The sequence below is a fragment of the Nematolebias whitei genome, chromosome 20, assembly GCF_014905685.2.
Source record: "Nematolebias whitei isolate Nwh7 chromosome 20, NemWhi1, whole genome shotgun sequence".
NCBI lineage: Eukaryota > Metazoa > Chordata > Actinopteri > Cyprinodontiformes > Rivulidae > Nematolebias > Nematolebias whitei.
The window spans coordinates 29,548,062-29,574,554 of record NC_056517.1 but is presented as its reverse complement, the minus strand read 5'-3'; the positions used below and the strand labels follow the sequence as shown (position 1 = coordinate 29,574,554).

Here is a 26,493-nt window from a genome sequence, read left to right as displayed (position 1 = left end):
ACAAAATCTGATCAGCTGACTGTAAGCACCAGCAGTTTTTTTTGTTTTTTAACTTTTCAATGAAAAGTGTGGCTGAGCCAAGAAAAACACACCAGTTCTAGCACTTCTGGAAAGAATGGAGAGCCTATGTTTGTTAAGAATAAATCAACAAAGGCTGGTAGACGTTTAATTACGTTCCCGGAGAAGTTTTATTTATCTTTCATTTTACTGTCGAACTCCATCATAAGTTTCTCCTGTTCCCCCCCCCCCCCCCCCATTCTTCACCCTGACTTATTTATTTTCCCTCGCTCTCATTTTCGTTTCCCTTCTGCTCTAACTTTTATAAAATGGCATCGCCTCTCCTGCTGAGAATTAGATGGGTTTGGTTCCGGCCTCTCAGGAACAGAGTTTTAGCTGCTTCCTCTCAAACCCAAACTGGATCTCTTTTTCTGAAACTCTTCTGGGCGAACAGTCCTTCCCTTTGACCCCATCATCAGGCCTCTGGGCCGCTCAGGCAGGGGTTTAAGGAGGTCAGGGGTCAGATGAGCATCTATGCCGTGCAGACTTTGTGTCTGCGGAACACAGTTGTAGCACATGGCCCCAGTAATCCCACGCCATCGTTTCCCACAGACTCCGAACCAGATCCAATAATGGGATTAATGACACCTCCTCATATGTTAAAGGTACCGTATTTAGGTGTTCACCGTGAAATGACTCGAGCAGAAGAATGCTTAGTTAAAACTCCAGGGACTTTAACTGGATCGTGTTAACACAAGCAGTGGGATAGAAATGGCTACAGAGAACATTCAAGAAACAATGTGGTTGCAACACAGCAGAGAGAAGCTGGCGTTGCATGGAAACAATAAAGTTATTATTGTTCAGACTATTGTGGTTTTCTTCCAACACTGAGGACTGACTGTGTATATGTGCAGTTAGAAGTGATTTACAATGTATTACGCCGCTGAAAGAATAGTGAGTTGGTTTGCAGTTATGTGACAGAGCTGACTTGTGTTTTTTATTTTTTAGAGCTTCGGGACTTCGAGCCTGACGTTCAGCAGGAGATTGAAGTTGACGAAGGCAACACGGCTGTGATCGAATGCCATCTCCCCGAGAGTCAGCCCAAAGCTCAGGTTCGCTACAGCGTCAAGCAGGAATGGCTGGAAACCTCCAAAGGTACTGCGCTGCTGCGTAAATCTTCCCTCTTGATACTGTTTTGTTAATTTACTGGAATGCTATAATCCTCCTATCTGCCCCCTCATAAAACTGGTGATAAGACTGGTATCTGGAGAATGTTGGAACATGGGAATGCTGTTTGTTTATCCAAAACTATTTAATTTTAAGTTGTCTGGAAGTGGTTTGTTGCTGGTATGATGATGAAGCCTGGGAGGTGTAGGTACTATCTGTTGCTTATCTGCGAGGAAATGAATACCACATTGTTAAACGCTTACTGGATAGCTAGGTCAGACTCAAGGGCGCCACCTCGTGGCCCCTGACTGTACCGACTTGTATTAGCAAAATTTTACTACATGGACTGATTTTTTTCTGTTCCTTTTTGCTCATATTTCTGATTTATCTAATGTATTTTGAAATGTTTCTGAGCAAGAATGTAACCCCACTGACCATATTGTTTAAGATTAATTTTTCATTCAACCTTTATTTATACAGGTTAATCCCACTGAGCCTCAGGGACTCATTTACAAGAGAGACCTGAAATGTGCTTGTTAGGCTCCTCTCACTCCAGAATGGATTCTTTCTTGTAGGAAACTACCTCATCATGCCGTCGGGGAACCTGCAGATAGCCAACGCCACGCAGGAAGATGAAGGGCCGTACAAGTGTGCCGCTTACAATCCTGTCACTCAGGAGGTCAAAACCTCCACGTCCACCGACCGTCTGCGCATCCGCCGTGAGTTACCACCTCTATCGCTTAAACTAAATCAGAAGGAAATTGTTTTTTATCCGTATAATTTACAGTCAGAACCCTTGAAGTGTGGTTCTCTGGAAAGGTTGTGAACAATTATTATCTTACTTATTGCAGATAACAGATCAACAAGCAGTTTCCATTTGGCCGAGATAACCTTAATTAATCTCGGACAACCAGATCTTGTCTTGAGTAAAACAGACATGGATTAAAGTTCTCCGTCACCGCAGCGGATTTGCGTCATTTTGATGGAGCTGTGTCTGCGGCTATAGTTCTTATAATTATAAGATATTATAACAATATTAAGGCTAAAAGACAAATTTGTATATGCCCCAGATTATAACAATGATGTGTGTCTCCATTTCTCTTAGTGGGGGAGTCAGTTTCAGGTGTTTGGAGTTTATCATAAAAATCTGCTCAATTAAATTCTGTGCTGTGTTTTAACAATAACAAGGTCTTGTGGCTGTTTGGATGAGCTCAACTTGACTTTATTTACAACCATACTGAGAGATAACTGTACAGGGATAAATGTAATTTAATAAGTTATCAAATGTGAAAAATAAATATGATTAAATGAGCCGAAATCCTGTAAATATAACCACATGAATGAAAGGGTCATTATAGAGGAGAAATCTATTAATAATATTTTAAAGTGAATTTTCTGCGAAGGACTTCCTGAGCTGTAATTTTAAAAAACATATTTGAAAACCCCTCAGTTGAAAACCCTGAAATGACATAAAAGTAAACTACAGAAAAGTTCTTCAACACCCCTCTCTTCCTTCAGGATGCCATTGCTCTTAATGGTGCTTCATTGTACAGTAGTCCCTCGCTACTTCGCGGTGCGTTTATCGCGGACTCGCTCTATCACCGTTTTTCAAAATAAGATTGGACATGACACACAATTGGCTGATTGATGGATGGCATTGACATCGGCATGCAATTTTTATTTAAAATAAATTATTTTAAATTATTTAGCACCACCTGCACCTTTGTGCAGCCCATGCTGCAGGATAAGGTTGTGGACAAATAAAACTTTTGGAGAAAGGGATTTTGTCAAGAGATTGTTCGCTGAATAATCTGGAAAATGTCCTTATGTCTACCACAGTTTTGGTTATTGTGGCAGAAATATTGGGTTATTAATGATAGGTTTTTCAAAGAGTTGTCTACAACAGGTAAGATTGTTCACAACCTTTCCATAAAACCCAACTTGTAAAGATCTCACTATTTATCTAACTTTAGATTTTGCAGCCTACACTGTACACGTGTTGTTTTTCATAAATCCATCAAATTTGACCTTGATCGTTTGATTTTGTCGGCACATATTTAGTCACACATGCTGACATGCTCATCTCGTGCTTTTGAATCTTCGAATTCGGAGAAAAAAGTTGAAAGCCCGTTTGATTTAGCTTCTCTGTCGTCTGTTTTAAATTTGACAAACAAATGGAGCCTCGTCAACATTCACATCCCGTCTGTCCTCATGTCTTTCAGGCTCCACCTCCGAAGCGGCTCGCATCATCTACCCTCCGGCGCCCCGCTCCATCATGGTGACCAAAGGCCAGCGGCTGGTGCTGGAGTGTGTGGCTAGTGGCATCCCCACTCCGCAGGTCACATGGGCAAAAGATGGCCAGGACCTGCGTTTTCACAACAACACGCACTATTTGCTCAGCAACCTGCTGATTGACGCAGTGAGCGAAGGCGACTCCGGCACATACGTCTGCAGAGCGGACAACGGCTTCGACTCGGCCAGCTCCACCACCGTGCTGTACAACGTGCAAGTATTTGGTGAGAAAGCCAAATTGTTTATCAAACATTTCAACAAATTGATTGAATTCAGATTTCTGTAAAGGCTTTTCATATTGAAGAGTTTGCTTATTTTACCCAGTTTTGTCTGCGTCATGGATCCGAGTTATTTCGCCTCCCGTTTGGCCAAGTTGAATCGGTGGTCTGTGTGTGCGTAGAAGCAAAGACGACACAGTGGAGACAGGGCTCTGTATTCTGCAGCAGGACTTGATTGAATGTGTCTAGGTTATGGATGACTGTTTTTACAGTGATTTTGTGTGTGTGTGCTTGTGTGTTTGTGTAAATGTGTTTGGGGCTCGTCTCTCAGCATCTGGCTCTAATTAAAGTTGGAGTGCTGCTGTAGCTGAAATGAGTTCTGTCTTCCCACCCTATTCAAAAGCAGCCAACCATCAACTGGCTGGCCTGCCTGACTCTGCACACCCCCCGTGTTATGTATTTCTTTGCGCGCACACATGCATGCGCTTGTGCTTTTACTCAGAGACGCTAAAGCCTTTTTGTCCGATTGTTTTAAATGCAGCACATAGTGGCGATCAAGCATTTCAGTTGTGCAAGCGTTAATGCGTTCCCGTCTCTTGGTTTCCTCCTGCAGAGCCCCCGCAGGTCACCGTGGAGCTGCAGCAGCAGGAAGTCGTGTACGGAGAAACGGTACGCTTCACCTGCCAGGCCCGCGGTAAGCCCGCTCCCTCTGTGATGTGGCTTCACAATGCTCAGCCCCTGGCTCCGTCTCCCCGCCACCGCCTTACCTCGCGGAGGCTGCACGTGTTGAACGTGGGCCCGCAGGATGACGGCCTGTACCAGTGCATGGCAGAGAACGGGGTGGGCAGCTCACAAGCCTCCGTTCGCCTTGTAACCCTATCATCTGGTAAGTAGCTGTCGATTACTAATCACTTGTGGGTTTCCTTCTCCTGTTTGGCTGCGTTTAAACCTGATCGTGTGTTTTTGTAGGGATTTCATCTGGGAAGAGGCTGCCTTCCAGCTATCGCCCTCTCAGCCCAGACCAGGTGCTGAAGGAGCAGCCTCCTGTAAGGCCTGGGGCAACGGGCGCCATGCTGCCCTTGGACTGCTCTGAACTGCCAGGGCAAATTTTACCTGCAGATGCCCCCATTATTCTCAGTCAGCCACGCACAGGCAAGGCTGACACTTATGAGCTCACCTGGAGGCCTCGGCATGAGCGAGGAGCCCCTGTGCTGGAGTATATCATCAAATACAGAAAAGTAAAGATACACTAGGACTTATTGTGTAAAATAAGTTGCATTTGTCTTGGTTTCTTTATAGTAACCAAGTCCTTTTTGGCCTTTCAGGAGGGAGACCTTCTTGCAGACTGGATCATCCGGACTATCTCAGGCTCTCTCCATAAGTTGACCCTGACCAAACTGCAGCCAGACAGCCTGTATGAAGTGGAGATGGCTGCCAAAAACTGCGCGGGCTTTGGACAGCCGGCCATGATGACCTTCAGAACTGGCAAAAGTATGACACCGACAGAAAGCATTGAGACATTTGTCCACAGTGATACAAGTACTCATGAAATCCCATGCACACATGTACAACAGCAAACTTCCCTTCTTCTGTGTAGCGTCCACTCTCTAAAAGTCACACAACTTCAAGTCTTAATGATTTTCCTCATGTTGCCTTTTTAAACTATTTGTTTAAAGACCGACATGAAGTGATTGATACAGCCTCTTGGTTCTTTATGAGTTAGTTTTTGAGTCTTGAATGTGTTTTTCTTTCTGCAGATCGCAAAGGGCACCACGACCCACCAAAACCTCCTGCTGTTCCTGCAACAAAGCTGTCTCGTAAGTATATTTCATGTGGCCACAACAAATCCTCTGATTAACAACACTAATAATATCTAATCTAGGATTCTCCCGACTTAGACTAACAATGAATAACAACTCTCACTCTCTCTTGCATTTCTGTCTCTGAAGGATGAACTCCCAGTAAGTCCTGAAAGGGATTTCACATTCCGAGGTTGCATTGTTGTCAGATTTATGTTTGTGTTGTTGAGGTTTATCCGACACCACCTCTGCTCCGCAGCTCCTGAGGCTCCCGATAAGCCCACTGTCTCCACGGCCACCGAGACGTCGGCGTACGTGACTTGGATTCCTCGCGGCAACCGCGGCTTCCCCATCCAGTCGTTTCGGGTGCAGTACAAGAAGGTGAAGAGGGCAGGGGAGGACTGGGTGACTGCGGTGGAGAACATTCCTCCGTCGAGACTATCTGTGGAAATCACGGGCCTGGAGAAAGGTCAGAACATACAATTTAAGCATAGTTGCTCTGATCTGCTGGAGTTAAGGGGAGCTATAGGATGTTGTTCTATATAATTACAGTGATAGTGCTCTGCATAATTACATGCCCACCATCTGTAAATTTATCACCATAATGAGTGTTGTTAGTCATTTCAGTGATTACTGCCATTAATCAGAGCATAACTATGTAAAAGTTAATGTAACGTTCGCTCAGACAAGGAAAACAACTTAATTAGTCCGTAGAGTCTACAGCCCTGAGACACAGATCATTAATGTTTGTTCCTCCCCTTGTAGGTACATCTTATAAGTTTCGTGTAGTCGCAGTAAACGTGATCGGCTCCAGTCCTCCCAGCGCTCCGTCTAAGGCCTACACTGTGGTGGGTGGAAGAACGCACGAGCGTCCCGTTGACGGCCCTTACATCACCTACAACGAGGCCATCAATGAAACCACCATCATCCTGAAATGGACAGTAAGTGTCTAGAAGTCAGAAATATGTTTGATTTTAGTCTAATTGGGATTACTAACCTGATTTGTTTTTGCCTCCACAGTACGCCCCTGTAAACAACACGCCCATCTATGGTTTCTACATCTACTACCGGCCAACAGACAGCGATAATGACAGTGACTACAAGAAGGATGTGGTGGAGGGAGACAGATACTGGCATTCAATCACTGACCTACAGCCGGAAACTGCCTACGACATCAAGATGCAGAGCTTTAACGAGAAGGGCGAGAGCGAATTTGGCAACGTGGTGATCCTTGAAACAAAAGGTGAGGTCGTTTGTCTCTTTTTATTTTATATATGCATTTAGAGAAGGCTCAGCCAGACAATCTGACTTGTCCACTCTTTGTTTCCTCAGCTCGTCTCAATCACCTTTGGACTGTGCCGTCCGAGGCCCCGGACTTGGGGATCGGGGGCCAGAGCGTGCTTGTGCCTCGCCCTGGTGACCTCCCCTACCTCATAGTTGGTATTGTCCTGGGAGCCTTTGTCTTTATCATTGTGGCCTTCATCCCCTTCTGCCTCTGGAGAGCTTGGGCCAAACAGAGTGAGTGTTCCTCAGAGCTCATTGCATTTTGGCAGGATTCCACATTTTACCTGTACATTTGTCTAATTACCCATTTTTATCTTTGCTGCAGAACAAACGTCAGACTTGTGTTTCCCCACTGTGGCTGCTCCTGTGTCTTCGTGCCAGTACACCATGGTCCCTCTTCAGGGACTTGCCTTGGTTGGACACTGTCCACTGGATCCACACATGACAGCTCCACATGGCGTTTACCCAGTTAACGGAGAATACATGCAGAACGGCAAAGCTCACCACCCGAAGGAGTGTCTGCCAGGACTGCAGCAGGTAGAAACACCTCTTTACTCGGGCCGAATAAACATTATTATTTTATTTTTGTGTTACTTTTGTTGACTAAACAATCTAAACACATTTGTGATGTTCAGGATGAGGTGGACTGTGAGATGGAGTGTGACACACTTCTGCCACAGATGGTGTCAAACGGACATATGCCTGTCTACCATTACTCCACCAGGTATGTTTGTACAAAAACACAAACTGGAAGTTCGTGAAGAAATATTAACGTCCTCATATTTTAGTCCGTAAAACTGGAGCGAACTGATTTAAGTGTTCTGTGGAAAGGTTATGGACATGTCACATCTGTTGTTTGAATTAGCACAGAGAAAATAGTTTACAGTAATCCTGAACAACTTCTAGTCCGTAGAATCTGACTTTTCTCTGGCATTTCAGTAGCTTTTACTAAAAACAGTGAAAAGCTTCAGCTCATGTTTGTTTTTGTTTTCCACAGTGGTGCTGATCATCACACACAGACCTGCTGCTCTCCCAGCGACGCCACCCTTCACCTTCTGGCGTCTTCCTGTCAGCTTGTTGGCTCAGGTGAAGTGGGAGGTGACACCAGGTTCTGCGCTGCAGACGGAGAACAAGACACATCCCGGAGTATGTGTGGCTACTTCACATACTACAGTTTTGCCAAATGATGACGAAACAAAACAAAATAGATGTTTATAATAATCAGAAATGACTTGGCATCTCCAGAAATGTTTGTAAACATACATGGACATCTTTTTTTATTTTATTTTTATCACGAACCACTAATACACGTAAATATGTCTTAACTTTTTATTGTGTGAGTGTTTATGAAGCATTCACACGGTCTTCATCCATTTTTCTTCCGTACATTTTTTCGGCGCGATTCTCGTTCCACAGTTTTCAAGCTCTTTCAACAAGTCATTAATCAAAACGTTCAGCTCTTTCAGGACAATCCTGCAATAACTATTGGTATTGGTGCAACTTTAGCTTTTTGAAATATTTAGCCTTTTCTGCCATTTTTTCTCATAGAAAATGAATTGAGCTCATTTCACTAAAGATCTAAAGATCTGAAGGATGTAAAACATTTTTGTGCTTCTTCTAACTTCTTTCTGCAAATGTCAGCTTGTTATGCTCATTTCAGCTTATTTCTGCAAGTTTCAGCTTTTTCTACTATTTTGGCTACTATGTAGCTGTTTTTATACTAATTTAAGCTTTTTCAGCTAATTCCACATTTGTTGCTCTCATTTAAACCATTTTCAGCCTAATTTAGCAAAAATGTGCTCTCTCCACTACCTTCTTGTAGTTTCAGCTTCTTTCTGCTTGTTCTTAGCTACTTTTCAGCAAGTTATTTTATTTCTTCAAATTTCCGCTTCTTTTTTTTCTGATAACTTCCATTTCTTTGTACTCCTTTCTACTTCTTTCAGCCTAATTGGACAAACATGTTCTTTCTGCTTTCTTATGCTAATTTAAGCTTTTTCTACCTTTTCAGCTACCTTTTTAGCATTTTAGCTAATTTCAGACGTTATTGGATAAATTCAAGTTTGCTGTGAGAATTTTCTGCTACTTTCAGGCTAATTAACTTCTTTATGCCAATTTCAGCTTGTACTAATTTCAGCTTTTTTCTGCTAGTTTCAGCTACTGTTTAGCTGCTTTTATGCTATTTTTTTGCTTTTTCAGCTAATTCCACCTTTTTTTTTAAACTCATTTCAGCTCTTTCAGCGTCATTCTGGTAGTTTAAACTTCTTCCTGCCTTTTCAACTACTTTTGCTAATTTCAGCTAATTTCCTAAATGTCTGTGCTCATTTCTGCTTATTGTCATTCAATCTTTGTTTATATACAGGTTGAATGGTAATTCAGCAAATATGTGTTCTTTCTACTTTCTTCTTCTACTTTAGGCTAGTTCTTCATTAGCTAATTCAGTAGCTAATTTCAGCTGTTTTTTCAGCAAGTTCTTTTGCAATATACACTCACTGCATTTTCGCAGGAAATGCAATTCCTCTAGTTATAATTAAATGAGCTTTCATTTGCAAACATTTAATAAGTCCGTTTAAGTTTTCTGAAAGTCAAAGGTCTAGATGAGTTTTATTCAGCAGCACCCTCTTTGTGTTTTATTTTCTTCAGAACCAGAACCTCTGTATCTTCTATCTTCAGAAGATGGGATTTTCACGTCGTCTTCATCAGCCACAACACAACAGTCCCGAGACTCGACTCAAGAAGTGAACGTCCTGCCAAACGAAGTGTCCCTAGAGGACGAAGGGTCGGCCGACACTACAGATGCATAAGAGACTGAACAGAGGAAAACGAGAGAAAATATTTATTTTTGTATCAGAGATATTTATATATTTATGCTTTTGTACATAAGTGTCTGACTATACTGTATATATGGTTATTTTCATATTCAAGAGGATGCTTTTATTCAAACATATGCTCTTTATAAGCCCCGAACAAAAGAAGTCATGGCCCTAAGTTTTGCATTTTGACATTCTTCCTGTTGTCGGCACTTCCCATCCACTCATAAATATCCATTCTTTGGGCCTTTGACACTTCGCTTTATGCACAACAGTAACTAAAGGGACCATTTCCACCAAGCTGATGCTGTCACTATAAGGTGGTGTGTTCAGATTTGTAATTTTGTATAGCAATAACACAAATGTATTATGCATTGCTCATTATTAAACTATTAACAAGTGTATGCAACATAAATCATTGTTTCAGTAGTGCACAACAGATTTATATATGTATGTATGTATATATATACATATATATAAAACTCATATTTATGTTTTCATCACTGAGTGGGAGAGATTCTGGAAAAATAACGGTCATCGATAAGCTGAACTTTATACTGCAGCCACTTGTGTGTTTACTCATGCTGGTTACCAAAATGACTGCCAGTAGAGGGTGCTGTGACTGGTGTGTTAGTATTACACCCCCCCCCCCCACTTATCCACGCAAGAAGTATTAGTCTGTGACAGACACGTGATCAAAATGAAGGAGATCCTGAATTCACAATGTCATAAAAGTGCAGCCACTCTGCTGCTGCACAAGCTGGAGCATTATTGCATGTAAATAAAATTTTATAAAAATGTATCTGTGGTGCGTCTTTTAAGATGTTTCTCTCGCTTAAATTAATAGACAAAGAAAGCAAAGACGAGATGGAATTAAATACAAGTTTCCTTATAAACTTTATCAATTTTGTATTTACAAATACATAATCTAGCAATTTCGATATGAAACATTAATATTTACAAAATAGCCTCTCAAAAGAAAGGTTTCTGTACAGTACAACCTGATAAGTTAGTAAATTACTTTAGTAACTGTGCAGAAGGTTTCTTATGATTCAAAATACAAAGAATTCAAGTTCTGAACTGTTTTTTTTTCCCCACAACCAGTCAGTTAAAAGTATTGACTCAAGTTGTGTTACCCTATCTTCTTAACAAAAAAAAGTTTGAAAATCTGAATTACTCTGACATATTAAAAAAAAAACAAAACATTTTGAACTGAAACCATGACATGAACATGTAAACAATAAATTAGTTGCTTCGCAGTTTTTCTTCAACACTTAAAGAAACTACCAAGTTCAATGAGAAACGTTTGTTTCTGAAGCGCGGCCGTCGGACGTCAACATCAGGTCTTCTCACACGGCCGAGCTGCCGTCGTGGCCCAGGATGTGGCTTATGTTGTGGGCAGGACGATTCGTCTGCTTGCCAGAGTCGGCCGATGGGTTGGAAAGAGACAACAGGGGAGACATGGGCATGGCCGAGCCGTCGGAGGGCATGCCGGTGGCGATCTCGGGGAACAGCGAGGTGAGGCTGAAGTTTGAGATGTGAGGGGTGATTCCAGATGAAGGCATAGGGGGAATGTCTGGGAGCAAGGGGAAACTGGCCTGGCCAAAGCCCACAGGTCGAGGTGGGGAGAGGATGGAGCCAAATCGGTTGTTGAGTGGTGGTGCGCTGCCTTTGTCTGCACTGGGACTTGGAAACATTTGGTTGGGAAAGTACTGGAGGGTGACGTCACTGGGAAGGCTGGGGTGAGCAGCAGGGGAGTAGGAAGGATAAAAGGAGGGTAACGTGTTTTGGGGCTCCACAGGGAGAAGGGACGGTGTTCGGGAGGTGCTGGGTTGGCTGACTGGAGGGATGAAAGTAGAGTTTGCGTTGATAGGAGGTGGAGGATTCATCCCTCCTTCTGAAATAAAGGAAAAGCCAAAGTTCTGTGTTAGGTGCTGATCAGACACTAGGTTGTTGTCGCTGGGAACCTGCGCGCTGTCCCCCATGAAGCGCACAATGGTGCTGCGTCTGGTCTCTCCTCCGGACTGCGGGCGACTCAGTAGCACTCCCCCCGCAGAGGGCAGAGGCAGGTGGCCCTCGGGCTCAAAGGGGTTGGTCGATCTCAGAGCGCCTGATCGAGGCCGGTCACTGGGCCTCAGTTTGGCGGACTGAGTGTCCCTCGGAATATGACGAGAGTGCTGGCTAACAGCAGCAGGTGGTCTGGAGAGGGCTGAGGAGCGACCCGGCTCTGAGCTGCTGTGTGGAGTTGGAGGGTGGGGGAGACCCGCTCGAACCCCAGTGTGCATATTACTGCTGACCTGAGGAATGTGGCCCTTGCTGCTCTCTGCCAGTCTCATAGCTGGGGCCTTCTGAGACGGAGGCACACTCGGGCTGGAGGCCTTGGCTTGGATGTCTCCTGAGGTGCTCCCAGGCACACAGCTGTACTCCATGCTGACTGGGGGGCAGCACTGCACCCCTCGCTGGTGGTTGCTCTGCTCAGAAAGGTGGGGTGAAAGGAGGCTCTGCATGAAACTCTGGTGACAACCTTCTTGTTCGCGAGGCAGCGTGGACCCAACTTGTACACCCTGAGGGCCAGGATGAGCTCCACTGTAGCCTCCACGATTTCTTCCATCTGCGACGGGGCCAACACTCATCCTGAACCCTCCCTGCTGCTGCCCCTGGAGGCCCCTCTGGGAGGGAGGCACCGACTTGGACGCCATATCATTCCCACGAGAGACTTGAGCCTCAAAACCACCAAGTTGATGCGTTCCCCCTCCACCACCCATCGCCTTAAAGGGCTGACACTCTGAACCTCGCTGAACATCACTGGAAGAAGAATGCTCAGGTGGGAGGCGGTTCTGTGGGTTGTGTGGAATGCTGGCCTTTCCTCGGGAGGTGTCCAAGTAACCGCGGAGGTCTGGTTGTTCCTGAGCGCCACCACGGCCAGGCTGAAGGTGGAGAGCTATGCGCTGTTGCTGCTCGCCACTAGTGGAACTCTTACTGAGGAGCGCCTCGGCGGAGTAATCTGAAATGCGGTGACGTTCCTGACGAGAAGGAGCGCAGGCCAGCTCAGACGAACGAGACACCGGGTTACTGGGAGGAGAGATGAGCTGCTGCTCCAGGCTCCGGGAGCTCATCATCCTCTGCATAGCATTATGGTCCTGACCAGTCTGAGAAGGGGGGGGGTAACAATAAAAAAAATATTAGTAAAACCATTAGTTCTGAGCAGCTTCTGAACATGTAGAAAAAGACAGAATTAATTAAAAATGTCACACTTGATAAACTTGTCTTAGATGTAGGGAAACACAGGTGCTGCAATTAAGATGATCATACACTAATGTAATCCGTCTTTCTTCCCATTAATGTAAGTTTTTCCATAAATACAGTTTTGAAAATGTTCTTGAACTAAAGTTCCAGGATTGTTTTACTACCTAAAAGGTCCGTCAAAAGAAGTCGCACAATAAAGAACTCTCTTGTTAAGTCAACCTTGAATTATTTAGCCTGTTTTGAAAATGATGTCACTGTTAATATCCATCATTGTACTAAACTTCTGTTTATTATCAGGTGTGCCAAAGAATTGGTACAGCTTGGAAAAGGCAATAAAAAGTTTGTTCAATTTCATAGTTTGCGATGAAGACCTTTAAAATCTAGATATAGATCAAAGCCGACCTGGACCCTGCATGTAATATTTATAAACAAACTCCAGCTACACTCCTGCATACATTCTGGACCTGTCCCAAACTGCTGACCTTTTGGAAAGCTATTTTTGACATCTTCTCTTGGATATGAGGAAAAACTGTTCATCCATCACCACTCATCTCACTGTTTGGGGTGATCCCTGTGGATACGTCCTTCAGCAAGTACGAGAAGGATGTGATTGCCTTTGGCTCTCTCCTGGCCAGAAGACTGGTTCTGTGCAATTGGAAGGACAAACATCCCCCAGCATATGTAATTTGGATGAGAGGTGATGTGTCATATTCATCTAGAAAAAATAAGATATACCCTGAAGGGTTCTGTTAAAAGATTTTGGGACACGTGACGGCCTTTTATAATGTATGAGGAAAACTTCTCAATGCCTGTGTAGTTCATTGTGGTTAATTTGTGTATGTGTGACTGATCTGGTGTGAGAGGGGTGGGAGGTTTTTTTTGTGTGTGTGTGTGTGTTTTTTGTGTTCAAAATGAAAAACTAATAAAAAAACTGATTTAAAGAAAATCTAGATATAAAAAGTAAAAAAATAAAATTCTGATAATTAGCCAGGTTTTAGTGTCATTTCATTAAATGTAATTTTTCTTCCATTTATAAGTCGTTTAGAGAAAACACTAAACAAAAACAGGGTCAACATTTATCGAGACACAGCCCGCCAAACTGAGGCTTCGATCAGGCGCTCAGAGATCGACCAACCCCTTTGGAACTAAAAAAAACCGTGTATGGTAGTATCTTCAACTAGCAACGCATACACGTATTACCAACCTTGAGGTGGTCCTGCTGGGCCATGTGGCTGCTGTGGTGGGACCTGGATCCCACTGATTGGGCTTCACAAGTTTTCTCTTGATGCCTGAAGTGCTGCTGCTGCTGCTGGATCTGCTGCTGCAGATGCTGTGGGTGTCTGGAGTGGGCACCCTGCTGCTGCTGTAGCTGCTGCTGATGCTGTGCCTGGGGGGGAGGCTGTTGATGTTGGTGCTGCTGCTGATGAGATGGTTGGTGTAGCGTCGGTTGTTGATGCTGTTGCGATTGTTGGTGCGACTGCTGCGGATGCTGCTGGGTTTGCTGTTGATGCTGAGGCTGCTGTTGCTGATGTGAATGCTGCTGCAGTCCAGACTTTTCCAGGTGATGCTTCTGTTGCAGCCCAGCAGGTGAGCCAGTCTGACCACCTCTGACAATCCCTCGTTTCTTCTGGACATGCTGCTGCTCTTGCTGCTGCTGCTGCAGCGCCCTCTGGTGTAGTGAATGGCGCTGTGCAGGGTCTGTCTGTGTCAAGTGGTGCTGCAAATGGTACAGATGATGTCTTTGTTGTTCTTGCTGCTGTTTCATGTAAAGGTTCCCTCCCAGATGCTGACCAGGTTGGCTTACAATACGTTGTGAATGACCCTGGGGTATTGGAAGCACCCCTGACTGGTTCTGCTCTGGAGGTCCTTGTGGAGGGCAGTGGCCCTCGATGGGACGTGCAGCTGGACTCATGAAGGAGTTGGTGGAGAAGAGAGGGCCACCACTTTCTGAACTGATCCTTGTTAGGACAGCTGAAGAGGTGGATGGCAGCAGTGGCACCATCATCTGACTGTGCTCTGGTGCTTTGACATCCATGTGGCCAACAGGATTAACTGTGGGGAGACAAGGTTTGGGTCGTTTTCCTGTGTTTAGCATGACTTCTTCCTGGGCCTGCCTTTTAGAGATGATCTTCACTTGTCGCTCACCCACAGCATTTCCAGGCTGAGTCCTTACTGATGAAGTCTTTAAGGTGGTGTATTCAATTACATGGGCAGCACCTGAACAGGGTGAAAGGGACTTGTTAGAGGCTTGGGACATATGAACCGTGGTGCCCACCGGGGAGGAAACAGAACCCTGTTGAGCAGCAAGACTGGGGGAGGCTGGATAGGGCTGATGGCTGGAGCTGGGTCTGACCAGGTTGTTCACACTGAGGCTGGCTGCCGTCCCACTCTGTGCTGAGCTCTGAGACTGGGGAAGAGGCTGAGACTGTGAGTAGGAAATATTTTGGGAATGTCTGCTTCCATTTGGCCTATTGACAGACCCCTCCCCAGTCTGTCCTCTGACAGACATCTCAACATGTGCAACTGTTCCTGGGTCCATGGGCTTGGTCATTTTAGCTTGCTGCCCAGTTGTGCTCCTGTCTTTGTTTGTAGACACAAGTGGGGGTTTGGGGGAGCCCCATGGGGCTGTGTTGGCATTGGCTGAAGAAGTGTTGTCCCCAGAGCAGCCCCCACTCCTCCTTCCAGGACTGTCCTGTTCTAGCATGGCCAAGGCCAGCATCTCTGCCTGTTCAGAAGTGAACGTAAACGTTCCAAAGGAGCCAGATGATGTAACGATGCTCTGGCCCTGAGGAAGCATTGATGCCACAGAGAATCCTCTACCGTTCCCATTCCCTGCAGAAGTGGGAGAATCAGTCTGACTGGTGGATGCCATGGGGTTCTCCAAAGACTGATCATCTAGGTTAGTGTATACCGGCTGAGGTAACGCAAAATCTTTTCTTGATGGAGCTTCAGAAGTCACCGTAACAAAGCTCTCTTTCTCTGTTGATGTGTGGCGCCTCTCCCCCTGAACATCACTGTCAGGTTTTGCAGCCTGTGGTGGCTTCACTTCTGTAGGATGGCATGAAGAGGGTTGGGGCACAGGAACCTCAGTCTGTTGTGACAGTGCTCTCGGAGCAATGGTCTTTTTCTTAAACTCTGAACTTGTTGCAGAGGCAGCGACGGAGCTGTGAGAAACAGAATGCACTGCTGCAGGTGAGGACTGCGACACAGCTGTGGGCACGGAGGACGAAGTGCCAGGCTGAAACTCTGATTTACTACAAGTCAGTGGGTCTTGAATTTTAGATTCCTGGGAAAGGCACTGTGAGACAGCATGGGTATTCTGGCTTAAAGATGAAGGTGCAGTAGTTGTACTACTGCTGGCACAGACTTGAGCCAAACACGCAGTAGAATCTCCAGCAGATGTGTACTGTGCCTCAGTGGCAACTGCAGTGGGTTTACTTTGTTTAGAAACAGCAGCAGTGACAACTAACTTACTTTGTGGTGTGTTAGTTATTGTACTAGCAGTAGTGAGTTTAACATCTAGAACTGAAGGTTTGGTTACAGTTGAGCTGTTATCAGAAACTGAAGCTGATTTACTCTCTGTTACCAAAGCTGAGCTGTTTGATAGCTTGACAGTAGCTGCAGTTGTGATATTACCAACTGTGGTTTGACCGGAAATTGACTCGCTTTGAGATGAACTGACAGCGGTGCTACTAGTTGAACTGCACACAATCAGCTGCTTGGTGTTCTGTGCCGAGGTAACACGACCTAAATCTTTGCCGCTTTCTGCAGTTGTGGAAGTTGCAGTGCATATTGGGAGAACGTTAGTTACTTTGGCAGGTGAAGATTGTAAAACTTGAGATAAAGTAACTTTTACTGTCTGGCTCTCTCCTGCATCAGCAGGTTTGACAGGAACAGCAGCAACCTGTGCAGAGCAGTTTTCCTTCTTCTTGGCAGGTTTACTCCTTTTAGCTGCTGCTCTCTTTGTGTTTAAAACTGTGCATAGCTTCTTTCCTGAGGGCTTAGAGGTATTAACCACTTGCCCTGAGGTGACTGGGTTCACACAAGGGACCTGGAGCTGTTGGGCAGGTAGCACAAGAGTGACTCCAGAGTTGGGTGCTGAAGCAGGAGGTTGCTGCTGTCCTGCTGATAACGGAGTAGGAAAAGGCTGACAACTGCTCTGACTAGAAAGAGGGAGGCCTTGAGATATGCTCTGGTTTAAACTACTAAGGGCTCCTAAACTATTGAGGGCCACATTAGTAGTAGGTTCCTCAGATGTGGTGGGCTGGACCAGCTGGAGGGTACTCTGGCCACCCAGGGAGATGGATTTGTCTGAGGTCTTCATGGGCTGCAGGGCAAACACCTGACCATTCACAGTGATCGTATGTGGCGTTGTAGGAACTGGTGAAGAAGTGGACGCTTGGCTGACCTGTCGAGGATGGTTTACTTGAGACTGGACAGGTCGAGGAAGAATGTGCACCAGCTGCTTTCCTCCAACACTTTGTGAAGGAGGGGCAGACACTGAACTGCTTGTAGTAGGTGTTTGAGTGGAAGCGGCAGGAACAATCCCGACCTGAGGATTTGGAGGAGCAGATGCAGCTTGACTGGGTGCTTGAATGATGACTATATGCTGACATGGTGTCTGATTTGTAATTTCCTCCCTCACAACGGGCTGGGCAGGGCAGGTGCTGGCCTGCTGCAGGATTACAAGACTCGGATTGTTTGTGTTCTGAGGTGCCGTCACACCTGAAGCTACTGCTGCAGCTGGATTGACCTGCAGCACCTGCATTGTCTGAAGGAGGGGGAGCATGGCAGCCTGCGGCTGAGGTACCAGAGCTGGCTGAGGTTGTGGGATAAGGGCTGCTGGGGGATGAGGGACTAATGATGCTGACTGAAGTACAGCAGGCTGGGACTGTGACATGACAGCTGGGTGGGCCACCACAGCTGGCTGCGGTATTATGGCTGACCGTGGAAGAACTGCACACTGAGGCTGAGGAGCTAAGACAGGTTGAGGTTGTGCCTGGTTTTGCACAGCAGGCTGTAGATGGGGTGGTTTTATCAGAGGATGTGGCTGAATGTGACCTGCAATGGGAGTTTGCTGTACAGGCACGTGCGACTGCTTTTGTATCTGAATGGGACAAACAGAGGTTTTGCTGCCCACTGGACAGACAGTCACCTGCTGGACAGCCTGTGTGGTGTTGCTGACCTCTGGAGAGGGCAGACTTTGGCAGACTGGTTGGACCGTGTTCCCTGCCATCTGCAGCGTTGTCCAAGTGGTCTGAGTGCTGCCTGCAGCCCTGAGAAGAGGTTGGTTGCTAGGGATAGCAGTGTAACATGCAGTCCTGACAGCAGTGTTCTGTGTGACCAACGAGCAAACGTCTGAAGTTGTTTTGGTTACAGTTTGGGGAAACGTAAGGTGTGTGGACACGGGTGACGCAGCGCTGTCAGCGGGATGCTGTGAGGATGAAGTAGCATCTATAGTAATTGTCTGAACTGGGGCAGCAGGCTGTGCTTGCTGGGGCAGAGATGTAGTGGCTGCAGGGATCTGGAGGGTGATGTAGGACACAGAAGGTGGCAGAGTGGGGGCTGCAGCAGGTGTCTCAACCACACACTGCTCTATCGCTCTTGAACCAGGCGTAGATGGAATGGGTGTGGCAGCTGGGAGAAGAGCAGGGGTGGAGGATGGTGTTTTAACTTGCAGTAAGGCTCCATTAACTCTTAACCTGGCCTCAGCTGGTGGCTGGAGGATTATCGTTTCAGACGCCTGCTTTCCTGGACTCATCTGTTTGTCTGCAGGTCCTTTCACGTTGCTGGTGGAGCACAAGACAATCCCCTTTGGGAGCTGATGAGTGGGGGTGACTTTTGCCACTTTGGCAGAGCGTTGCTTGCCCTTCCAGTGGATGGTGGGGTCCTCTAGAATATTGATATCATGGGCTTTGAGGAGCTCAATGTAGTGAGCGCTTTCTTTTCTCAGTTCCTCCAACTGACGCCGCAGCCGACTAATCTCCTCTGCTGCAAAGCAGAAACAACGCATTTAATTAGAAACATGTTCCCCAGTATTCTACTAACTACAAGATTGTTTAGGTAGACTAGTCACATATTTTACAAATAAATATCTGATACAGTTTTTCAGTAAATATTACAGCTGGAGAGCTAAAGATGAGACACAACTATAAACCTGAAAATTTGAATAAAAATAAATAAAACTGTACCTTGCACTTTATCGCCTCCATCCAAAAGCATTGCATCGTTTTGTTTCTTCAGTTCAGTGATGTAGCGAAAAGCTTGGTCCAATATCATGTTTTTACTCTATTATGAAAGATAAACCATACATACAAATATATGATACACTTTCAGGCACTTGTGTGGGGCTGATTCAAATAATGGCAGCTAGTTTCTTACCTGTTTAAGTGCTTGAGAACACGGCAGGAGACTGCCAATACGGTTAATCCCTGCATTGATTTTCTCTTTTCGGTGTCGCTCAACTACATACAGATACACAAAAACAAGCCTTTCAAAATCCAAATGGTTCTGAAGTAAAATCATGTACAAGAAATTTACAACACAGAAGAAAAACATCCCTTTCATTTTTGCATTTTGCTTGTAAGGCATCAGCCATTTCTATAATCTTTTAAAGTTCTCTTCAGGAATATTTCTACAGGCTTTCTGAAGGTCTGTCAAAGTTTTTATTTTTTTATTTATACTTTATTTTATTATTATTATTATTATTATTATTATTATTACTTTTAACTTGGCTGCTTTTTCACTGTTTTTGTTCAGTATCATTTTCCTTATTTTTTAAACTACTTTTTTTTTTAAACTACAGTACTTAATTCTGACCTAAGAATTAGTCATGTATGAAAAGGCTCCTAAACTCGAGATGTCTCAGTGTTGTATTAACAAATAACAGAAAACTTAATTATAAATTAACACACTTTTATCTGTGCTGCTGATTTCTTACCTATAAGCTGCTATATTCATTTCATACCCACCTTCTAACAAAGGGAAGTGGTGGCGCAGAGGTTAGAGAGGGTCGCCGGTCAACCCGGTTCAACTCCCAGACAGACAACATTAAAATGTGGGTGGAAAAGGTGAAACACCCACACCTGCCTCCACCCTCATTTGCCCCACTCTGGGCCCTTGAGCAAGCCCTTAAACACCCCACCCCACACCAGCTGCTCCCCTGGCACCTTAAGACGGCAGCTCACTGCTTCACATGTGCAATGGGAAAAACGCAGATAATTAATTTCCCCATTGAAGATTAACAGAGTACAATAAATAATGAATAAAATAACAATAGACTCATGTTCTGGCTGCTGTTTAATACACTGTATTATATTATTACTGTTTAGCGTATATCTTAAATCCTTGTATACGGTTTCTTTTTTTATATAGTTTACTGGTATATTATTATTATTATTTTTGGGTGTAACTGGGACCTTGAGTACACAGTTTTGCTCCACCTCATGTACCGCATGTGATGCGAATGACAATAAAGTCATCTTGAAATTAACCTTTTATGCAGCTCGTCACAATGACAGTTTGTTCCAGTTTATTTAGCTGAATTAAAAAAAAAAATAACACAATTTGACACAAAATTATATTTTAGTAGCAGTTGTTTCTTAAAATGCTATCAGATAATACTTAACGTACTGCGCCAAGTTATTTTCTGGATTTTAAAAAAATTATTTCTTAAAGACATGGCGTTCAGATGCCATTCATTTGCTGCAGACTGTTTTAGACCTGACATGTATTTCAACTTCCACCGGTCAATTTACTTATACGTATAATGAAATTAAAGGTGTGGCACAGTGGCTCAGTTGGTAGAGCTGTTGCATCTCAGAGAGTAGGTTGCTGGTTCAAATCCTGTCTGGGGGGGCCTTTTCTGGGTGGAGTTTGCATGATCTCTATGAGCATGCGTGGAACTGGTACTCCGGTTTCCTCCCACAGACCAAAAAACATGCATGTTAGGCTGATTGGTAACTAATTTATCCCTAGGTGTGAGTGAGAGAGTGAATGGTTGTTTGTCTCTATATGTCCCTGGGATGAACTGGAAACCTGTCCAGGGTGTCCCCCACCTCTCACACAGTGATGACTGGAAATGGGCACCAGTGACCCCCCACGACCCCAACAGGAATTTGATGGTAAAGATAATGGATGGATGGAAATTAATGGTTTGAACAAGAGCTCCATGTTATATTAATTTACCTGCATTGTGGGATTCTTTGTTTTTCTTCTTTCTAAACAGAAACAAAGAAAATGTGAAAATAGATTTGTTACAAACCTTTGCATTCTGATAATTTGGTTAGATGATATGATTCTTACTTGGGTTTACGACCAGGTGTTTGACTTTCAGTCATCTCTGGCATCTTGTTTTAACACGTATCATAAAAGATACCAGCAAACGACGCATTCAGCAACTGGAGCTTAAATCCCCTCTGTGCCCGTCCTGCAAACCAAACACAGAGTCGACGTTAAATGTCCTTTAACAACTGCTGTTGCACTGAGCTCTCACCTACACGTACAGCCGGATGCTAACATGCTAATGTGTAGACTTGAACTCTTGACATTACAGCAAATTACAGCCCGTTTAACCACCTGCTCTGTTATTTGATTTACTTTAACATCGCCACGACGACAACAGTCGATGCTCAAATATTTCGCTACTTAAATTAACTGGAAAGTAGCAACCTGACCAATTAGCTTTCAGTTAACCAGTTAGCTAGCAGCTATCTAAGCTTACCGATAACTACGCAATTATTAATCAAATTAAAGGCAAAACAATTCGACTTCATTCCCGTGCTACGCTGCTAAAGATAAATGTCCACTAACCTCTAACTTCGGCATTTTGATGACTGTATGTTCCAGTAAAAACTTAGACATTGGAAGCCAAGTACTAGCAAGCAATCTCAAAACAATCTAGATACACCTAACCCCGTGCCGAAAGGGGCGGGCTCTAAAGCGGTGGTAGCCAATAGGAAGTCGAGCTTGGAAAGTTTTAGCCAATCATAAGAAGCCTGATTCACCTATTTCATGCGTGCAGCAAAAATTTCTAAACAAGCTTATTTCTGGGCATATAATTCATCTTGCAAAAGTAAAATAAGGCGGCACAGAAAATATTTACTGCAAATAGTAATTCCTTTATTTAGACGTTAAAAAGTCTTACAATATAGAACTCCAGAAAAAGATAAAATTCTTCAAAGAAAAACAAAACATGCGTTTACTACAGTGGAGAAGACAACTCTCCCTGGATGCAGAGGGGTCAGAGCTTCTTCTGGGTTTTGTTAAAGAGAGCCTATAAAAACATCCGAAATATCAGTTTAACCATAGAACAGTTGAACAGAAAGCTGGTGCTGCAAGTCTGACACCATTTTTGCAAGATGGCTACATAAGATGCTTTAAAAGCATTACGGTATAGCTCAAAATCTTCAGTATAGTGCTTGGAACTAAATGTCCAAAATTAACCCATACAATCAGTTACTGATACATTTTCATAAAGAAAACATTACCTGTTAAAACATTTTAGTATTGTGACTTTGTGGCTAGCTCACATTTAATCATTTGTTGCTCTTGTAATAAACCCAGTGGAACCTCTGAACCTTTTGCCATTTTAATGTGGGGGAAGAAAGAAAAACAATTGTTGGCCAAAATTTATAAGTCCCCCGGAAAGTGAGCGTGGTGATCACATTCCCCTACCACCTCTGAACCATTCAGCTTTCATTGTGTGCGCACCGAGAGAAAACATCTCCATTTCCACCTAGACACATGCTGGCTACTCACTTCTCACAAATCACAGGGTTCAGGTTGTGAGAACAAGAGTTGTGTGTTCCACGAGAAACTCCACGTAACACCCCAAACAGACCCGTCAGTGATGGTCTTTTCAAACTCTTTCCTTATGCTCAAAAAATAGATATGTCCCCATTAGGCATCATAACCGCATAAAACACCTCAAACACAAACAGTATGATTTGCGAACATCCCCATCTTCCATGTCTGAAACTCGCATAGGTTGGCATTTTTTGTCATTAGGACCAATTTTGATGCAGCTTTTATCATTTTACAAACAACTGCATGAAATTAAGGGAACAATAAAATATGAAAAAAAAAAAAAAAAAAAAATCATATTTTTCCAAAATGACCGCTGCAATTTTTGTATGTGAAACTTGTTTTCTTTGTCCTCTGAAGAAACTGTTAATGTGTTGACCCTGGGGCATTTGCACAGTTCTGTTTCTATGTTGGCGGGCACGCAAGTGCTTTAATCCCCCAACGCTGTGCCCCTATTCGGTCTTCTGAAGCTCTCCGCTGGGCGGTGCACACGGACTGCGCAGGCTCTTCTGCAGCACATGGGCATCTGCAGGCTCTATCCTCTTGTAGTAATTCTTTTTTGTCTCGATGATCTCAAAACCAAACTTCTGGTAAAAGTCGATGGCTGACTCATTGCTGATCTGCACATGACTATAGAAAGGTAAAGTAGAAGATAAGTTATTGGTAAGTGTATCTAGAAGACATAAGAAAAAATCTATCTTTAGTTATGCTCGGACAAGTGAGGGAAAAAAATGACTAGTAATCTGCTTAAAAAACAAAAATAAAACAGGAACAACGTGCATATATTGTTCGTCTAGTTCCAACGATTTAATTTACTTGAGTTCTGACTTGCTGAATTTGGTGTTTGACTGATTTGATTTCTCGCTCATACTCAAGAATGTGTATTGGAAATGAATGTAGCTACTACCTGACCAAAGAAATTGGGTCAATATTTGTAAAAATTGAACAAATCTGCCATTTTTTTTTTTTTTTTTAAGGTTAGTTGACGATAGCTGCCCTCTTGAATTGGGTTTACTGCTAAAACAAAATAGTTGTAGATGATTACAAGCACACATATTGGTGACATTAAAGTCAGTTAAGCTAATAATCACAATAATAATAATATTCATACAAAGCATGTCAAAAATATTCTGTGTTCTGCCTTAAGACACTTACAGGTAAATATTGTCGAAAGTCCCATCCTTCTCACAGATGTTCAGGACATGATTAAGCATCTTTGTACCTTAAGAAAAACAGAAAAATAAAATCAAACAAAGAACACATGGTGGTATTGTGATCCTCACTTAACTACAGCAAACCTGGCAAGTTTTGATTTTAAACATGTTTTGCTTCTTATTAACAAATCTTTTGCAGCATTTGTTGAGAAACAGAAAGCCTTACCAATTCCAAGCCTACGATAGGGCGCTAGACAACCAAGAGTCATGATGTAGAGCCTCTTCTGGTTCTGAGAGTGATCTACTCTGCAGCACACAGCTCCCACTGCGATGTCATTAAAGTACGCTAAAAAACAAAATAAACTAATATCAAAACAAGTTTGATACAGGAAATACAATCTTTAAGACAACCAAGATTTTTTTTTAAATTCTGAATTAGTGATTAATATATTAGTAGCTTTACAATAAAAAAGTAAACTATGACTTTACACTGCTTACTTAAAGCAATCAAAGTTAGATGATCTGAATGAAGTTTCATGGCTCATCGCTCACCTAGCTTTGCAAGCTCTCCCACTTCCAGTACATCTTTGTAAAATTTGTCGTTGTAGCTGACAGGGAAGATGACTTGGTTCAGGCGTTTGAGTTGCTTAATGTTGTGAGGCGTAACGTCCCCCAGCTCGATCCGGCTACTGGAACAAGAGCAAAGCGGTCAAATGGCTGACAACGTGCGTACCAGTAAAGTCACGACTGACTCGCATGACTTTTTTTAAATAATCTTATGATGAGGACAAGTTAAGTCGGTCATTCAATATTTTTTTCTAAACACTAGAAACATTTAGTTACCATTGAGAAAACATAACGTAATCATATAACGCATTTAAAATGATGTATCGGTTTGTATAAACAATCCAGGAGCTCAACTGTCAAACTTGAGATTGCTGCACAATATCTGCAGACATGTCTGGATGAAAGTAGCAGAAATATCACATTTTTATTACAAGACAGCTTGACTTGAAGAAAGTAATGGAACTGATTTATGGCAAAAAGGTCAGTATAAGCAACTTAAACAGCAACAAAAAAATATGTTTAATAAGAAACTGAACCTTTTATCCCTCTACTCCACTTAAGGAATTCACTGTAGTATTTATAGAACTACACATAAACAGCTGAAACTCACTCCTGCTATTAAGAGATGCAGCAAACTCTGTGAAATCCCGTCTGTGTAATTAAACAAAACCCTAGTTTAATCTCCCTTATGTCATCTGAGAATATGACCACAGATATCAGAGCTAAAAGCATCTGTCAAAACTTGAAGCCTGCTTCTTACTCTGACTGATCAAGTTACAAAGAAGCTGGCACAGCCTCTTAAGTTTGAGTACCGCGCTTGCAACTTTCTAACTTGACAGGCCTTGATTGTACATCGTGTCCCATTATTTATTTTACAGCCTTTGTGCAGCAGAAGTTCACAACAAAAGCAGAAACCATCAGAGATCCGTGGTTTTTCTGCTTTAGCTTAGCTTCTTAACGTGGTTGACTAACTTAGCCCTCCCACTAGCACCTAACTGGTTAGCTTCCCTTATTCGCGACCTAAACGAAACGAAAAGCAGATTAGGATAAGAACGACCTCAACAAATCGGTCCCAGTGACTGTGCTGTCGTTTATATTTTTGCCTTAAATCGAAGTAAAATCAGCTTAGCGCGCTAGCTAACCTCCTCTTCTGCCCGCCTCCCTTGACCTGAAAAAACTTTACTCATGCTACATATTCGCTACTCAAAAAGCTTATACTCACCCTTTCATTTTAAAAAGAAGATAATAAGCTTATTTGTGATTTGATATAATTTAGAGCTGTTTCGGGTAAAATCTGGGAATTTTGACAAAGTTAGGGTCGGGGACACCTCCCGTTTTACCCTCCACATGTAGCTTAGCCTCTACACTTCTACCACGACTGTGTCAATTCTGACTGACGCATGCGCACAAACATGGTAATTGTAAGGCAGGCCGTTGTAACATGTAATTACACCACACCTTTCTAAAATCCCTAGCTAATAAATTTCTAAAGCAAAATGACATTTCTACTATTCAGAAATAAGGTGGAAATTTTTTAATTAACGTATATGCCAAGATTTTTACAAGTAAGACTGAATTAGTACATCTTTAAAATGTTTAAATGATTCTTATACAGTACAATATTATTATTTATTGGCTAACCTGAAAGGGTAAAGCAATATCAAGAACTCAGTTCTTCCGAGTCAAAAAGCACATTTTAGAGATCTCAACGAGTCTTATTTCTATCCAAAATCAACAAGTCAGTTATCACATTTTTATTTATTCTTTGACAAATGGTGCCGCTTTTCCCTTTTAAGTGTGCTGGGCTTATTAATATTCAGAATATTCAGTTCTCGTGTTGTTTACATCTGAAATAAAGTTTTCACTGAGTGCAATACTTAAAAACTATTGAGTTTGTGGATTCTTACAAATACTTGGGAATCCGGGTTGATGCACGTCTCTCTTTTGCGCCGCATGTTGAAAACGTGATAAAGAAACTGAAATTAAAATTGGGTTTATTTTTCAGAAATAGATCTTGATTAACTCTGAATGCTAGGAAATGCCATGTAGCTGCTACTTTCCTTCTGGCCATTGATTATGGTGACATTATTTAACGTATATGAATGATCCTGCAAGCACCTTGCAGATGTTGGATGCCGTCTACATGGCGCGCTAAGAT

The 26,493-nt window shown here is 43.3% G+C and overlaps 3 protein-coding genes across 3 annotated transcripts in view; 1 reads left to right on the top strand and 2 right to left on the bottom strand.

Annotated features, from left to right (window-relative positions):
- Nucleotides 1-10,325, top strand: part of boc (BOC cell adhesion associated, oncogene regulated) — a 36,139-nt gene extending 25,814 nt beyond the window's left edge. The window contains exons 4-18 of the mRNA XM_037694331.1: nt 1,006-1,152; nt 1,740-1,883; nt 3,387-3,680; nt 4,288-4,560; nt 4,644-4,912; nt 5,000-5,165; nt 5,432-5,491; nt 5,733-5,942; nt 6,239-6,414; nt 6,494-6,716; nt 6,806-6,991; nt 7,083-7,294; nt 7,393-7,481; nt 7,755-7,903; nt 9,398-10,325. Coding sequence (XP_037550259.1) covers nt 1,006-1,152; nt 1,740-1,883; nt 3,387-3,680; nt 4,288-4,560; nt 4,644-4,912; nt 5,000-5,165; nt 5,432-5,491; nt 5,733-5,942; nt 6,239-6,414; nt 6,494-6,716; nt 6,806-6,991; nt 7,083-7,294; nt 7,393-7,481; nt 7,755-7,903; nt 9,398-9,558 — 2,759 coding nt within the window. The 3' untranslated portion in view covers nt 9,559-10,325. The remainder of the gene's footprint in view (nt 1-1,005; nt 1,153-1,739; nt 1,884-3,386; nt 3,681-4,287; nt 4,561-4,643; nt 4,913-4,999; nt 5,166-5,431; nt 5,492-5,732; nt 5,943-6,238; nt 6,415-6,493; nt 6,717-6,805; nt 6,992-7,082; nt 7,295-7,392; nt 7,482-7,754; nt 7,904-9,397) is intronic.
- A 588-nt stretch (nt 10,326-10,913) lies between these two features.
- Nucleotides 10,914-21,257, bottom strand: LOC119426691 (basic helix-loop-helix domain-containing protein USF3). The gene is made up of 6 exons (XM_037694271.1): nt 21,115-21,257; nt 20,998-21,029; nt 19,192-19,274; nt 19,002-19,098; nt 14,015-18,801; nt 10,914-12,713 (listed from the first exon to the last, which is right to left on the bottom strand). The coding sequence occupies exons 1-6, from the start codon at nt 21,156-21,158 to the stop codon at nt 10,914-10,916; spliced, it is 6,843 nt and encodes a 2,280-aa protein (XP_037550199.1). The 5' UTR covers nt 21,159-21,257.
- A 731-nt stretch (nt 21,258-21,988) lies between these two features.
- Nucleotides 21,989-25,720, bottom strand: naa50 (N-alpha-acetyltransferase 50, NatE catalytic subunit). Its single transcript, XM_037694325.1, has 5 exons — nt 25,558-25,720; nt 24,321-24,457; nt 23,995-24,114; nt 23,770-23,836; nt 21,989-23,244 (listed from the first exon to the last, which is right to left on the bottom strand). The coding sequence occupies exons 1-5, from the start codon at nt 25,563-25,565 to the stop codon at nt 23,067-23,069; spliced, it is 510 nt and encodes a 169-aa protein (XP_037550253.1). The 5' UTR covers nt 25,566-25,720; the 3' UTR covers nt 21,989-23,066.
- Nucleotides 25,721-26,493: the final 773 nt, after the last annotated feature.

Coding starts and splice junctions, on each gene's coding strand:
- LOC119426691 (XM_037694271.1), bottom strand. CDS start 21,158: ATGCCAGAGATGACTGAAAGTCAAACACCTGGTCGTAAACCCAA. Junction 19,099..19,191: donor GTTCTCAAGCACTTAAACAG/GTAAGAAACTAG, acceptor CTTTCATAATAG/AGTAAAAACATGATATTGGA. Junction 18,802..19,001: donor TGGAGGCGATAAAGTGCAAG/GTACAGTTTTAT, acceptor TCTGCTTTGCAG/CAGAGGAGATTAGTCGGCTG.
- naa50 (XM_037694325.1), bottom strand. Junction 24,115..24,320: donor GGGAGAGCTTGCAAAGCTAG/GTGAGCGATGAG, acceptor TTTGTTTTTTAG/CGTACTTTAATGACATCGCA. Junction 23,245..23,769: donor ACTTTCGACAATATTTACCT/GTAAGTGTCTTA, acceptor ACCTTTCTATAG/TCATGTGCAGATCAGCAATG.